General features: G+C 41.2%; 1 protein-coding gene and 1 long non-coding RNA gene across 4 annotated transcripts; one reads left to right on the top strand and one right to left on the bottom strand.

Annotated features, from left to right (window-relative positions):
- Positions 1-851: 851 nt before the first annotated feature.
- Positions 852-16,108, bottom strand: LOC131306517 (uncharacterized). 3 transcript variants are annotated; one of them, XR_009193925.1, is made up of 4 exons: positions 14,807-16,108; positions 14,205-14,281; positions 13,415-13,570; positions 852-1,055 (listed from the first exon to the last, which is right to left on the bottom strand). XR_009193925.1 is itself a non-coding variant. In XM_058332799.1 (3 exons), the coding sequence occupies exon 1, from the start codon at positions 15,712-15,714 to the stop codon at positions 14,989-14,991; it is 726 nt and encodes a 241-aa protein (XP_058188782.1). In that variant the 5' UTR covers positions 15,715-16,108; the 3' UTR covers positions 869-1,055; positions 13,415-13,570; positions 14,807-14,988. The 3 variants fall into 3 exon arrangements, 2 of the variants coding, with proteins under 2 accessions (XP_058188782.1, XP_058188781.1); XM_058332799.1 differs by lacking the exon at positions 14,205-14,281 and having other exon boundaries at positions 869-1,055; XM_058332798.1 differs by lacking the exons at positions 852-1,055; positions 13,415-13,570 and adding an exon at positions 13,590-13,734 and having other exon boundaries at positions 13,781-14,281.
- Positions 11,718-13,301, top strand: LOC131306523 (uncharacterized). Its single transcript, XR_009193930.1, has 3 exons — positions 11,718-11,834; positions 12,384-12,457; positions 13,096-13,301. It is a non-coding gene; the product is annotated as an uncharacterized LOC131306523 (long non-coding RNA).
- Positions 16,109-16,465: the final 357 nt, after the last annotated feature.

Raw genomic sequence — 16,465 nt, forward strand, 5'->3', positions numbered from 1 at the left:
TCATCCTCCGTTTTTGAAGCAAATGGAAGATGATGCTAATTGGTTTGAATACCCCATAACATTGTATGGACTCTAATTCCTTTTGAATAAAAAAAAAACAAAACAGAAGTGATAGTCCAGCTATATAAAAAGAAGGGAAAACAAGATTGCTTAAGGTATGCACTGTATGCTGCAAGGGTAGTTAACTTGTTTAAACAGCCAACAAGTGGAAAATATCCAGAGAAGAATACTCAAACAGCCAACTAGCTTGATAAGGTTATTCTAAGAAGATAACAATCATTATTGCATTTTGAGAACTATTAACTACTCCGTGTTTGAGATATTTGTATGGAGGATTATGATTCTTATGAAATGGCTCATTCAACTCTCAAAAAAAAAAATTACTCGTTCATCTCTTGAATAAAAACCACCACAAACCTTTCCTATAATTTCGCAAATGACCAATCATTCTCGAAAAATGTGGAAAAAGAACAAAGATTTCCACAATTGGAGAGCAGGGTATGAAATATCCAACACTGTCAGCTTGATAGTGTAGCCCGAACCGAATTAGCCGTCAAGAGTATGATTACTTGATACAACATTTCATTGGGTGAATTATACGATTCATGCACCTTGACTCTTCCATATATCCTAATTCATATCTAGGGTTTGAATTACGAGCATATCCAAAACATATTGTATGTATTGAATTGCTAATTGTACTTCTGACAGCCATCAACAAGAGAAAGCCAACATGGAAAAGCTCGCAACAAGAGAACGCTCAAAACAGGAAACCAACAATCCGAAAAGCTCAAACAGAAAGATTACTAAGATTGCTTAAGGTATACTGCAAGGGTAACTAACTTGTTGCTGTGAAAATAAGTTTGTGATGCGCAAGCAAGGTATCCACTCAAATTACTAGGTGTGTTTAGGAGAACAATAGAAAAAAGGAAAACACCACATCTGCATGATTAGTAAGGACTTACATATACAAATAGTCATTAAGCATTCATAATTCCCATCAAGGACATGTCAACATATATCAACTCGAGATTACACAACATATGATACGATAACTGGATTGAATTTGGTACAGGAAGCAAGAACAAAATAAGAACAATAGAGAGAAAATGGTGGATTGTATTGATTGGAGAGGAAACGGTTACAGAAAAGGGAACGCTCGTCCCAAATCTTTACTGGATTCTCATTCTCTGTCTTCCTTCTCACCTCCTTTCACTATTTATACCAGAACTAGCTGCAACAAACTAACTAATCTCGGCCATTATTATAAACAACCACTTAACTACTTAATTTAGCATAATTAACAGCTGTTGGGCTGACTAGACTGCTACTGAGCTGGACTGAGTTGTTGGGCTAAACCTTGGCTTGGACTGGCTTGGAACTTGGGCTGAAACAGCTGCTGTCGTGAGCCCAATGGCGTCTGCCCCTGTGCTCTCCCATCATAACTGAGGCCCAACAAGCTATTTGTAGTAGCTGGTCAATCATTCCCTCCCCCTTGAGAAGAACCTTGTCCACAAGGTTGAAATGTTGGAAACTTAGCTTGGAGCTACTGATAAAATTCCCATGTTGCATCCTCCGGAAAGGAGTTGGACCATTGTACCAAAAATTGAGTAGCAGGTTTTCCCTTGTACTTCACCAAACGTCTGTCCAAAACGGTCACTGATTGTGGTTCAACAATCCCATCATCACTCACAGGGGGGAGGGTTGGTTGGGGAACAACATGAGATCCCAACTTCTTCTTGAGAAGGGATACATGGAAGACAGGATGTAATTTGGAGTGAATGGGTAGGTCCAATTGGTAAGCCACCTGCCCAATCCTTTTTACCACCTGGAAAGGCCCATAAAATCTTGGAGACAACTTCATGCTTGACCTGCATTGCAAAGAGATCTGCTTATAGGGCTGCAAGCGTAATAAAACCCAGTCCCCAACTTCAAACTGCCTCTCAGATCTGTGTTGGTCAGCATGCTGCTTCATACGGTTCTGAGCTTGGGATAAGTGTTCCTTCAATAATTTAAGTGTGACTTCCCTATCACTCCCCCACTGGTCCACTGCTGCCACATTTGAAGCCCCTAGAATGTAGTGAATGTGAGAGGGTGGCACTTGACCATACACCACCTGGTATGGAGTTAGCTGTCTAACAGAGTGGTAATTTGTGTTGAACCACCATTCTGCTAGGGGAAGCCATTGAACCCAGGCCCTAGGCCTTTCTCCTGTCATGCACCTTAGGTAAACCTCGAGGCATCTATTGACCACCTCAGTTTGGCCATCCGTTTGGGGGTGATAAGAAGTACTAATGTTCAACCTCGTGCCTTGCAACCTGAAGAGTTCATTCCAAAACCCACTTGTAAACACTGGATCCCTGTCAGAAACAATGGATTTGGGCATCCCATGCAATTTGAAAACTGTGTCCATGAAGGACTGTGCTACCACCATTGCTGTGTAGGGATGGGATAAGGCAATGAAGTGAGCATACTTCGACAATCTGTCCACCACCACAAATATGACGGTTTTGCCTTGGGAACTTGGCAACCCTTCTACAAAATCCATGGATATGTCAGACCAAACTCTGTCAGGTATGGGAAGAGGTTGTAGCAACCCAGGAGATGCTACTGTCTCAGTCTTATTTCTCTAACATGTGTCACAGTTTGCCACAAAGGTGAACAGCTCTTTCCTCATCCATTTTCCAATAAAAAGACCATTTTGCTCTTCTATAGGTCCTCTCAGTACCAAAATGTCCTCCCACAGGAGTGGCATGGACCACCTGCATAAGTGCCCTGAGTTGTGAATCAGAGCTCACCACCAATCTGCCCTTGTACGTAAGCACTCCTTGAGACCAAGAGTACCCTGCATGAGTAGTTGGGTCATTAGTTAGTTCTTCAATGATGGCCTTTAAGGTTGGATCAGTTTGCCACCCTTGTTTGAGACTGTTGAGCCAATCTATTTGAACCATAGATAGAGCAAAGATACTATGTTCCTGGCTATTCCCATATCTTGACAGTGCATCAGCCACTTTGTTCTCCTGCCCAATTTTGAACATGATCTCATAGTCATACCCAAGCAGCTTAGTGAGCCACTTTTGCTACATTGTGGTTGAAATTTTTTGATCCAGTAGGTATTTGAGATTGAAATGGTCAGTCTTAATAATGAAATGTCTTCCCAATAGGTAGTGACTCCACTTGTTAACAGCATAGACTACTGCCATTAACTCCTTCTCATAGGTGGACAACCCCAAGTGCTTAGGGGCCAATGCCTTGCTAATGAAGGCTATGGGGTGGCCCTCCTACATTAACACTGCTCCAATACCTTTCCCCGAAGCATCACATTCGAGAATGAAACTCTTGTTATAGTCATGTAAGGCCAGGACTGGGGTAGTGACCATAGTTGTTTTTAGAGTGTGAAAAGCCCTTTCAACTTCCTCATTCCATCCAAAGGAGTCTTTCCTCAATAACTGGGTTAATGGTGCACAAATTTTCCCATAACCTTGTACAAACCTCCTGTAGTAACCTGTTATGTCACGCCCTCGATTTTCAACATAATTAAGTAATACATTTCAATAAAAGAGAAACCTCGCATATCATGTACGTTACCCAAATGAGTTTCCCACCTGTTTAATTTACAAACAAGTCCTTAAGTTTAGATAATTACAACTTTAGTCAAAAGAAAATTTAGTAATAATTAGTTACAAAACCACCTTTAACAAAATGAGATCTTCACAAAGATGACGAAATAACCAGTGATGTCAGCTTCCAAAAGACTTTTACTGTCAAGCACACAATGCATGCAATCTATTGCCCGGCATCAGAACCTGAAAAGAAAGATTTGGTTGAGCTACACTAGCCCAGTAGAGAATTCTAAACTCAAGCTATATGTAGTTTGAATGAATCATACACCGAGAAGGAATGAGCATGTACAGATACACCTATAGTTCAAGTGGCTACCAACAAGCTGCAAATTAACGCCTAAGAGTCCTAGACTTCACATCAATATCATTAGCCGTTTACTTCTTCAACTAGTTACATTATTAAACTCACGTCATTCCACATTTGGCTATAATCAAATCAAAACATCTTATCATTCTTCGTACGGTTGTACAATCTTTCTCGTGTCCACATTGATCCTCATTAAATCCCTTTATTGCAAAACCTTTCCTTTCTTTTAATCCGGTATTTCCCATCAATCATCACTAGGGTCACCTCGGGTCTAGTTCCCTCGAGCGCAGGGTCACCCCGAGTCTTTTCCCTTAACAATAATAATCAGTTGGGGTCACCTCGGGTCTAGTTCCCTCGAGCGTAGGGTCACCCCGAGTCTTTTCCTCCAATAATATGAATCAGTTGGGTCACCTCGGGTCTAGTTCCCTCGAGCGTAGGGTCACCCCGAGTCTTTTCCCTCAATAACGACCACTTGGGTCACCTTTCACGCCTTTCATAATCGACATCATTTCATAATCAATTTCATCATCCCTTTGACGGTTATACCACTGAATTTTAATTAATCATTACGTGACTCCACAAATATACGTGTTCATGCCTTTTCATTAATTTAGCCACTCACGTTTGACATAGCATACTAAGCCCGTACATATAATCCTACCATACTTTATCCGTTAGTTTCTACACTTGAGCCTCATAGAGAGAGTGTCAAAGGATTAAAAGGCTTGACGAGTCGAGAGGACACAAGTTGTTTTATCATCTCAAACAATTCTTTCTCCCATCGATTTTCACTTCAAGCATTTTAAACAATCTACCAATCCACCACGTTGATTACATCTCAAACCGCTCCTAACTGTCATCCATGTCAAGACTCTGACTAATTAATTAATACACGCCCTTTTCCTTCAAGTACACCATAATCTCACACGTCCTCACCGTACCTCTAAGTACATTTCCCGTAGCTTTACAAGCCACATATTAATCCACGACTAGACTCTACGATGCCCGATTATCTAGTTTCTATACTCGGAGTCCGTAAAAGCATGTACTAAAGGAATCTAAGAATTTTACGAGTCGAGAGAGAGAACGGATTGCACTACTACTCGTCGAATCCCTAGACATGTTCACTCTAGTCCATTGAATGCCACTCTAAGTGAGAAACGAGTAATACTCACCAAAACACTTGGAAGAATACACAAACAAGCTCATTAGAGTCGATGAGAGGCTTCGACATGTAAGTTGGAAGATATAGGAAAGCAGCTGAAAGATACTGCAGCAGCTCAAATAAGCAGGTGAAAGCAGGTGAAACTCCTAATCTCCTACCGGTAGGCAAGCAAGTCCTACCGGTAGAAACTCCAATTCTACCCAGACCTACCGGTAGGTGAACAAGTCCTACCGGTAGAAACTCCAATTCACGCTTACCGATAAGCAAGTCCTACCGGTAGAAACTCCAATTCTACCCAGACCTACCGGTAGGTGAACAAGTCCTACCGGTAGAAACTCCAATTCACGCAAAAGCAGGTGAAACTCCTAATCTCCTACCGGTAGGCAAGCAAGTTCTACCGGTAGAAACTCCAATTCTACCCAGACCTACCGGTAGGTGAACAAGTCCTATCGATAGAAACTCCAATTCACGCAACCTACCGGTAGGTGAACAATTCTTACCGGTAGAACTTGAAAACAGAAAGGTCAACATTCAAATTCGTGCTTGACCTACCGGTAGGTAAGGAATTCCTACCGGTAGAAGAAAGGTACGTTGAGCAGCTTTTGAGCTGCTGCTATACGTTTGAGCTGGTTGACGAAATTTCTCAATCATTCTACCGGTAGGGAAAAAGCTCCTACCGGTAGGGAATCGATTTTCTGGTAAAGTAACGACGTTCTACCGGTAGAAAGGACGGGCCTACCGGTAGGAATTCAGGAAAAACAGACAATTCTGACAGCAACTACGAATTTTCAATCCAAACTTAAATACGACATTACAAGCACGATTCATGTACCAAATCACTCACAAAACATATAAAGAGAGGTAGAATTCCCTACCTCGAGTCGAGAAGCGAAACCCACGCAAGTTGAGGAAGCCCTAGCTCTCCAAACTTCGAAAAACAACTGAATACTCCTCCTCCGAGCAAGACCCACGAGATTCAAGGCTGGGGTCGCGTATAGAAGTCAAAATGGAGGTGGGTTTGTATGGGTTTTGCACCAATTTGGTGGGCTTTGGTGGAGAGGTCGGGAGAGAGAGATGAGAGCCGGAGAGAGAGGCGAGAGAATTAGAGAGAGAGACAACCGAGAGCAAAAATGAGAAGGGGAAAAAAATGTTCCCTGGAAATAATAGAGGTGGGGGAAATAATCCCATGTCCTCACACCACACACTCACACATGCACCTCTCATCCATTTACCTTTATATCCTTTTGCAAATACGTCATTCCATATATCCACACCGTTTATCTCGACAAGCCGTACAATTATATATATAAAAAAAAAATATAGGCCTAAAATACGGGTCTCTACATGTTAAGCCTAGGAAACCTCGTAGTGACTTGATGGTTGTAGGGGTAGGCCAATTTTGCATGGCCTTTAGCTTGACTGGATCTGCAGAAACACCTTCCCTTGAGATTATGTGAGCTAAGTATTCCATGGTTTGCTGTCCAAAGGCACATTTAGACTTTTTGACATACAATTGGTTGGCCCTTAATAGCTGAAGGACTGATTGTAGGTGAGTCAGGTGGTCCTCCCAATAGTGCTATAGATCAAAATGTCATCAAAAAAGACAAGCTCAAACTTTCTGAGATAAGGTTTGAAAACGAATTCATTAAGCTTTGGAAAGTAGATGGAGCATTGGTAAGCCCAAATGGCATGACTAGAAACTCATAATGGCCCTCATGAGTTCTGAAAGCAGTTTTGGCCACGTCCCTAGGGTGCACTCTAATCTGATGGTAACCAGCTCTGAGGTCCAGTTTTGAAAACACCTTAGCTCCATGAAGTTCATCCAAGAGCTCGTCAATGATGGGGATGGGGAACTTGTCTTTTATGGTTAGTTTGTTCAACTCCCTGTAGTCTACACACATTCTCCAAATGTGATCCTTTTTCTTGACTAGGAGAACCGGTGAAGAAAATGGGCTAACACTTGGTCTCACAATGCCAGAGTCCAACATCTCTTTCACTATCTTCTCAATTTCATTCTTCTGAATGTATGGGTATCTATATGGTCTCACATGTACAGGTTCACTGCCCTGTTGGAGGGGAATTCTGTGATCAATGTCCCTTTGGGGTGGTAGGGACTTTGGTTTCATAAACACATCTTCAAAATCATGTAGGATAGCAGCCATGTCAGGGTGTACCTCTGGTTCTTCTATTGATGCTGTGAGGCTGTACAGTTGAAAAACATAACCCTGGTTGGTTTGTTGTAAAGTCTTGCCCACTTGTTTTGAGCCCACATGTTCCACTTTACATCTGGTGTTGCCCTTGAGTAGGAAAGGTTGGTCTGCAATTTGGAACTGCATTTGGAGGTTCTTGAAATCCTAGAGTATAAGGCCCAAAGTGGATAGCCATTGCACTCCTAACACCATGTCACACCCCCTATAGCCAAGACTCACACCTCAGTAGTGAAAATTTCTCCTTGCATCTCCCATGTGAAAGCTGTGCACACTCCTTTGCTGCTCAGCTTTGTGCCATCTGCCACAGTGACTAGCAATACTGAGGTTGGCTCCACCCAACAGCCTGAACTCTTGGCCACTCCGGGCTCCACAAAATTGTGGGTGCTACCAGAGTCTATCAAAATGGTTATAGCCCTGCCCTTAACTCTTCCAGCTACCCTCATTGTCCTGAAAGAATTACTCTCAGAGAGAGCATGCATTGAAATTTGCATATCAGTCCCTAATGATGGGTCCTCCTCCACTTCCCCCCATGGTTGAGCTATAGATGGGTCATTGTCATCCCCCACAAGTAGGTACAACTGCTGCTTTGACACTTGTGCTCCCTGACATACTTCTCATCACAATCGTAACATAGGCCTTTTTCTCTTCTCAATTCCATTTCCCTCGAGGTTAGTCACTTAATGGGAAAGGTAGGGTTATGTCGGGCTGAATGAGTGGGGTTGTTTGGTTGGGCATTTAGGTTGGTGGTGGGTGTGATATGTGGTTTGGTCTCAGGTTTGGTTCCACCAAGGAAAGAAGGTTTAGGTAGTGTAGAACTGGAGGGGGCAGGAGAAAGGGGCCATCCACTGATGGCTGGTTTAGGGTGTCACACCCCAAATTGAGAAGTGACCGGCCATGAACCACAAGACCAAAGCTCGTAGAACATGTAGCCTAAAAAGAAATTTAATAAAAACTCCCAAGCAAAGATCCACCAAACAGCCAACCATTTTTTTTTTATTTAGAACATTCCCAACCAATAAATTCCATAAAAGAATGGGGCACAAACATCCCATGAACCAATAAAATCCAGTGATCCAACCGTAATAAAAGAATCTAGATGTCTGACAAAATATTTCAAATGCGGAAGCGATTAATAAAATATAAATATGATGAGACACCCTAAGGAGATCAATACAAGAAATCCCCGAAATGCCACCAAAGTCTTTGCTTAATTCCCCAACTTGCCTGAAAAGAAGTTGGAATAAATCCGTCAGCTGACGAGCTCAGTGAGTAGCAAAGCATGTATATTAAATACAGTTCCAAAATATGGATCAAAATAATTTACCATGTCAACATAAATTTGGCATATGCGGTGAACAACAAAATAATCCATTAATCCAATTAATGATTCATCCAATAAGTCTTAACGGTGATCACAATACAACCTCCAACAACAATGGGGAACCACATCCAAAATCAATAGTACCAAGTGCCAGTGAATAAATATCTCATAATTGGATCCAATATCAAAACTTAGAGTCACCACGAGTAGGCAGCCCGTGGAACTTTTCCCTAAGAATGATCCGGCAAAAGAAAGCCGTTGAGCATTAGAGTCACCGGCCTAACCCAGTCTCTTCTCTAATGGCCAGAGTCACCCGCACACAGAGGATTAATTTCCCTGGACTTTCCAAAATATGTTCCCAACAATATCCACAAAGTTCTCACCAAAAAGATTTATTCAAACAATAAAAGATTTCACCAAATGTTTTACCGCATGCCGATTTAAGTAACCAAATAAAATAGTTACGGGTTTCCAATTCCAATCATAAAATCTTCTAAACAATAATTTAAGGGACACGGGGAAGTTCGAAAATACGTAACATGCTTAACCACTCACCTGGGTCCAAAAAAAATGCAATCGAACAACGCAAAACGATCATAACCTGAACAAAGAATCATTTAGCAGTATTATCACCAATTGTATATCAAGTATTACCAATGTAGGACTGACTGCCTAAAAAGGTGTTTAACTAACCTAGACTAATTACCCAAGTCACCAAACTAGCAAACCCAAAACTCTAATTCCCAAGTCTAAGTAATTCAATCATTTTTCCATGTACACACCATGACTAACTTTCTGCTCGTAATTCTAGTTTTGCACTTTCTTCAATCATAACCCACCTCTTAATCCACCACAGCAACCCACTATTATACACAAAACCACAACTTGAATAATATTATAGGAAGGGAATTACTTGCCAACATAGCAATGAACATTTAACTACCTTAACAATTCACCACGCACAACCCGACACCGTGTTCGTCCATTTCCCTCTCGCCTTGCCACAAACCCAACACAACCAATAATTTCACTCCACACCCACGTTCACAATTTCAGCCCCAGCATGGGAAGGTGAAAAAGAAGGGAAAAAGAAATAGATATGAAGAGAAGAAGAACCACTTACTTGAGGCTATCTCCGAACCAGACAAAACCCTTGGCTGCTGCGACTTCTCTCTCTCAAAATAAACAACCCTAGTCTAATATAATGACTTCCTCTTACCCACGTTCTCCCCTAAATAATAGGCAACTACCTGATAAAAGTATTTAATACGGTACAACACCAAATACTAAAACTATTTAGACTTATACCCCCGACAACAGTTATACTATGTGGAGAGAGACAAAATATTAATTAAGATCCAAACCATAAAATTCTCTTCTTTTTTTTTTTTTTTTACAATAGAAATATAATTATTAGGAATTAGAAAAGATGGGGTGTAACATAGGGGAAGGCAAAATTCTAGAGCGACGGGCTATAGCTTCAATACTTTCTTCTTGCAGTCTAGCCAACCCAATAGCTTGGGTGATGGTTGTAGGTTGAAACATCCGCACACCAGCTTTAATCTCATCCTTGAGGCCGATTAGAAAACAGCTAATAAAGAACTCCTCAGTGAGTCCCTTAGTTTTATTGGCCAACTCCTCAAACTTTTCATGGTACGCCTTGACAGAGGTCACTTGCTTTAATTTAGACAGTTCTCCTATAGGATCCTCAAAAGCATTTATACCAAAACGCATTTGAATTCCATAAGTAAACTCTGACCATGACAAAGTACTCTGGCTTTTCTCAAACCATTGGAACCATGAGATGGCCCTATCATCCAGATGCATCACAGCTAGTTTAATTTTGCTATCCTCATCTATATGGTTAAATTCAAAGAAACGTTCACACTTGTAAATCCAACCAGTCGGGTCCTCACCTGAGAAATGAGGAAAATCGATTCGCGCATATCATGTTTGCACCGAATTGGATGCACTGATTGGGGATTTTTGTAAAGTTTTCAAGGACTCGATCAATTCTGCAGCCGAGGTGGATTTCCTTTTGTCGGAGCTCTGGTCCATTCTGACGGTGAGGGCTAACACCATCTCCTTTAGTTGGTATATGGAACTCGATTGCTTGTCATCTTTCATGAATAACAACTCAGTGGTTTCGCGAAGCTGGCGAATTGCATCCTCAAATCCTTTTCTGCTCCTGTGCGTGAGTTTCAGCCATGGGAGGTCCAAGGAACTGGAGCTCTAATACCAATGAAACGATAACTAGATTGAATTTGGTACAGGAAGCAAGAACAATAGAGTGAAAATGGTGGATTGTATTGATTGGAGAGGAAACGGTTACAGAAAAGGGAACACTCGTCCCAAATTTTTACTGGATTCTCATTCTCTGTCTTCCTTCTCAGCTCCTCTCACTATTTATACCATAACTAGCTAATCTCACGCAACAAACTAACTAATCTCGGCCATTATTATAAACAACCACTTAACTACTTAATTTAGCATAATTAACAGCTGTTGGGTTGACTGGACTACTACTGAGCTGGACTGAGTTGTTGGGCTAAACCTTGGCTTGGAACTTGGGCTGAAACAGCTGCTGTCGTGAGCCCGATGGTGTCTGCCCCTGTGCTCTCCCATCATAACTGAGGCCCAATGTAAAATCCTGACTTCTAAAATTTTAGTCATGTGACCTGAATAGAAACTCGACACTCTAACTTAATTCTAATAGTAAGTTGGGCTATGCGAAGTGTGTCCTTATTCGACTGAGTGTGTGATTTCTGATTTAATTTTGTAAATACTAGGGGACAATTGAGTTACATTTGTCACATGGTACGAGTTACCCGAAGTCGAGATTTTTCCTTAAAAATCGGACACCAACACGATAGTCCTCATATTTTAATTAGTCTATGTTGAATTTATGAGAATTTCCACAGACTGGAATTTGGACGCGATCGGATAGAAGTCGTGACAATTTGATGCACAATGCCACGTGTCTCATGTGATTCAAATTGAATGTGTGGGTGGTTATTCAGCACAAGCTTCTAATTTGTGATAACTATGATATATTCTAGGGTATTTATGGGAACTAAAGAAAAAAAAAGGGAAAACAGAAAGGGAAAGAAGCAGCAGCAGCACAACTCCTGTTCGTCCAACCTCTCATGCTGACTGTCGACTGTCTTTCCGTTCATATTTCATCAGAATCTCTCTCCTCTTTCTCACGGTAAACTTCATTTCTCAGTCCCTAGTTTACATAAGAGTAGGGAAAAATAAATGTATCTGTAGTGTAACCCATAACCATTTGCGTCTCAAAATTAGAATTATTATTTTCAGAATAGGGACTTGTCGCTGGGGTTCAGACTAACAATGAATTAAACCCCAAATGAGAGTCTTAGAAACTTCAATTGAACTTCTCGGCTGCTTACTGGAATAGCACCTACGAACTCCCGAACCAAACCCAGTGATTTGATTGTTCAATTTGGGTCTTGAAATATCTATACTATTAGCCTCTGAGTTGTGGAAAAAGATGTAGTGTAGCCAATTGGAATTCTATAATCGCCCAACTCCTCAAATTGTGTTTGTTCAGTCCCCTAACCTTCATAAACTTCTTTTGCCGATATGGTGATTTTGGTTACCCTCAATTGAGGTCCTAAAAGGTCATACTCCGACCTCAAAAGCTAGTATTGTTACGGGTCCTCCAAGGGTGTACTAATTTAGACAAATTACTGAGCAATATTTATGGGTTAGTGATAATCAGTGCATTTCTACTTAGGTACCAGTTCAATGGAGTAGGTACCAATTCAATAAAGTATCTTGCATACGTGATGAATTAAGCACTTTTTAAAGGTGAGTTGCGCATACCTTAGTTACATGTCTTTTCTAAATTTTTGGAATAAAATGCCATTGCTTGAATATGCAAAAAATGTGGGATTTGAGCTTCTTACTTGGTTTAATTACTATTGTTAAATAGAAATACTTGCGAGGGCTTGTTTATAAATCTTGCGTGTTACGGTTAAAGACTAGATCATGGCAATATGTTTTGGAAACTGGAATTGTTACTGGTATATGCTTATGATAATATGATTCATTCGAACGGTGTCCCGAGTGCTAGGGGACGGGTAAAGATACTAGTGGCGTGAAGTAATAAGGTAGGAGATGCAGCCAGGCATCATTGGGTAATGATATCTTACCACTCTCCAATGGGGTCGCTCCCCAACCGACTGGCAAAAATACCGTTGAATGTTATTATCGCTTGAATGTGCAAAAGTGAAAGGGAAGAAGAAAAGGGTCCATCTTTTGGACTAAAGAAATGAATTTATGGATTAAAATGCATGTTACTGGAAAATTTGATGAGAATACTTGAAATGTTGCTTGGTTCTTGAATTGTTTTACTGAGTAAGGTATTTCCATGGTCAAACTTGTAACTTTGATATACGTTTCTCACCCGAGTTTCGGCTTATGAAAAACCTTTTCCAATTTTTCAGGTTAAGGTAGATAGCAAGTTGTGGACTGAATGGGTTTCAAGAATAACTATGGAGAATCAAGTGGTGTCTAATGGTTTGTATTTATTATACTTGTACCCTTAGAAGTTTTGGGATTATCTTATTTATTCTACGCTTCCGCACACTTGGAATTCTATGGTTTAAAAAGACGATGATGTTAGAAATCTCTAAACTAGATTATGAGCAGGCCTTCGGCGGCTGAACACACGCTTGACCGGTCACGACTTCCAGGATCGGTTTTGGGTTGTGACACCCAACAAGCTATTTGTAGTAGCTGGTCTATCAACATATTAGAGTGCACAAATTCACTAGTGCAACCATCAGAAGAAGAATAACTAGGGCAGGGAAAGAGCATACAAACTTAACACTAGAAGAAGAGTTCTTGATTGCTGACAGGAGATCATATATATCAACTACAAGTTGGGGCTTGGTCAAGTATGCATCTGCATCATCCCATCTGCGAAATAGAAGAAAAAGACAAACCATCAGTTGCGTTTGACATCCAACTAGCCTGGCTGGTTTATTACAAAAACAAGAAAGCTATATCTTAAAACGCTTATAGGGAGACAAATAACAAGTATTCTGAAATGCCCGTTGCCAGAAACTACGTTTAACATCCAACTAGGAAATTGGGTTTAACAACCACCAGTGGAGCCACTACTTTAACTTCCAAAAATGTGTTTAACAACCACCAATGGAGCCTCTACTTTAACTTCCAAAAACAAGAAAACTAATAGTCCCAGCACACAATGCGGCGGAATGCTAAGGTACCGTCATATCCCCATTGATTTCACCATAAGAATGTCCGACACCAAGCACTAAAAGGAGTGACAATTAGTCACAAACAGCGTAACAAGTAATAACACACAGAAGGGAAACATTTCCCAAAATAAAGGCTAAAAAAAATCTCCAAAATTTCCTTGCGTCTTGAGGAGACAACATGTTCCTAAAAACCAAGCAAGTGCACTGAGGTACAGTTCCTCAAAGGCAAAAAAGGAGGCAAGGTAGTAATCCAAAAAGAACAATCTAATGTACGAGGAGAGAGGGATGTAAAAAGCTAACATTCCATAAAAACGAGGAAGGCAACAAACCCTACGCTCATTGCTTCCGCTGGGCTGCAACTGCGGTGGCATTCTCTAGTGTCCCCTGCCTTGTTTCAGGTGGAAAACTAGCCATTAAAATAGAAAACAATATGAGATACAAAACAACACATGCAAGAGAATGTTTACTAATCTAAAACACACAAACAAAGGAGATACTACTACAAGGAAAAGAGAACAAGAAACTTATTCTCTTAAGTTAATGGAGTAGTTAATTGAGAGCAATTTTGTTCACCCTCGCGAGAGTATGCTCATTCCGTGTTTCACTATCATGATCACAACTGTTTATGTTGTCTAAATTCATTTGTTAGGAGACTATGCAAGAAAGTAAATAAACTCATAGATGAAGCACTTATCGATATTCGATTGAATTGAATTTGTCAGGGTATTCTGGCATCCCAGGTAATTCAGTCTTATGGTTCTTCATTATCTGCATATGGCCTTTTTTTCCTGAGTGCTCATTTTGTATGGGCGTTTAGTTTAATGTTTCTATTGAAAATGAATCTAGAAAAACTGAACAGTTTTGATTAGAAAAGTGAGAGCATACCCAAAGCGAGGGTGAACGAAATTGCTCTCTAATTGATTGCACTTACACTGCAAGACAGTTAAAGATAGTGCAGGCCCGGATATGGTAGCTAGAGGAAGAAAGAGGATTGGCCACGAAGTTAACTCTGCCGTTGCAGTCTAGCTCCTGAGACATCTTGATTATGGAGCAATAAACACTGATATGGTCAGGCACACCACTTCCTTCTTCTATCCAGAGAGCAGCCAACTTTCAGCTTCCCAGTGAGACTAAAAATGGCTCCGGCGGAGGCGGCATATTATAGGGAGGGGGGCCAGGGATATCTTGGGGTATCCAGCGGCGATTCTTGTTCTCCTTAAAATTCTTTTTTAAAACCACTCTCTTAGGCTGGTTGTTTGGCTTGTTGAGATCCAGGCCAAACATAACCCCGAGATGGTCGTGGTCCATATAGTAAAGGATCCCGTCTACAAACGCGGACGCGTAAGTCCACGGCTGGAAGTGGTGGTGGTAAACATCCCAAGAATCAGCATCAACATCGTACGAATACAGTTGTTCGTAACCAAAAGAATGCATTACGACAATCCTCCGCTTCTTCTTGCCACCGTCGTCTTCAAGGTCGAGGACCGCGTGCCCGTCCATTCTACCAGGCACATCTACAGCTCTGTCTGATCCGATCGGAGGATCTTTCAACACGTGCCAAGAACCACCACCGTCGCCGCCGCCGTAGGACACGACGTAAACCTCGGGCTTCAATTCTGCGTCGTACGGATAAGGTCTACGAGTATCGTCAGAGAAACAACACCCCATAGCGTATAGACGTTTTCCGTCGAAAACGACGTGCGCAGAGGTCCTGGGATGATTCAGGGAACTGTCTAACTTGTTCCACCCTAGTTCGGGATGAGAGGTGTCGATCCAATACACGTCGCTCAGTTGCTCAGGCGTGTATTCGTGGTAGGGGAGTGGATCGTGAGCGCCCATCAAGTATATGTTGGAGCCCACTGCTGCGCAGCCAGAATAACCACGCAAAACGACGGGTTCTTCGGTGAAAACGGGACTTAGGGTTACTCCGTGCTCTGGTGGTCCTCCTGCCTTAAGTAAGAACCAGGCGGCGGCCGTTAAACTTTCCGTTGTTGTGCGAACTTATATGGAAGGAACTCGATCGTCGCATTCTTCCTTCTTCTGTGAAACGGTGGATACTCTCTTGCTTCTGGTGCTGGTGGTGGCTGTGGTGCCGGCGACCATCTCGAATTTCTTCACTAATTCCGTCAATCTTGCTTTCCCTGCGAACGCCCCACCTTCCCCCATCTCTCTCATCATTTCTCTCCAAGGGAATTATCTGAAAATAGATTTTTAGGGTTTCTGAGATTTGTGTGGAATTTCCCGGGGAAACTTAATTAGCCATCATTTTTACCCTACTTATTTAGGTGTGCTCATCTTAATGTGTTTAAATACTTATCTTTTCATCCTCAAATTTAATTAAATCCTAAACTATCTTTTCTTTCTCCTAATTTTTCAAATCTTTCTCTTTTTTTTTTTAATCTTTTCTAATTTTCTCAATTCTGTCTCCTTTTTCAAACATTTCTCTTACCTAATCTTTTGAATTTTTTCTCTCTTCTAATCTTCTCTCTCATATTTTCATTCCGCTAAAATCTAAAAAAAAAACATGACTCTTACAAAAACGAATGTGTAAAAAAATGATCAAAACCTAATCGATGTAAATGAACAAAAC

Source organism: Rhododendron vialii, chromosome 11a, assembly GCF_030253575.1.
Source record: "Rhododendron vialii isolate Sample 1 chromosome 11a, ASM3025357v1".
Lineage (NCBI taxonomy): Eukaryota > Viridiplantae > Streptophyta > Magnoliopsida > Ericales > Ericaceae > Rhododendron > Rhododendron vialii.

What these genes read in the sequence shown, in the direction of transcription:
- LOC131306517 (XM_058332799.1), bottom strand. Translation starts at nt 15,714, where the DNA reads ATGGGCGCTCACGATCCACTCCCCTACCACGAATACACGCCTGAGCAA.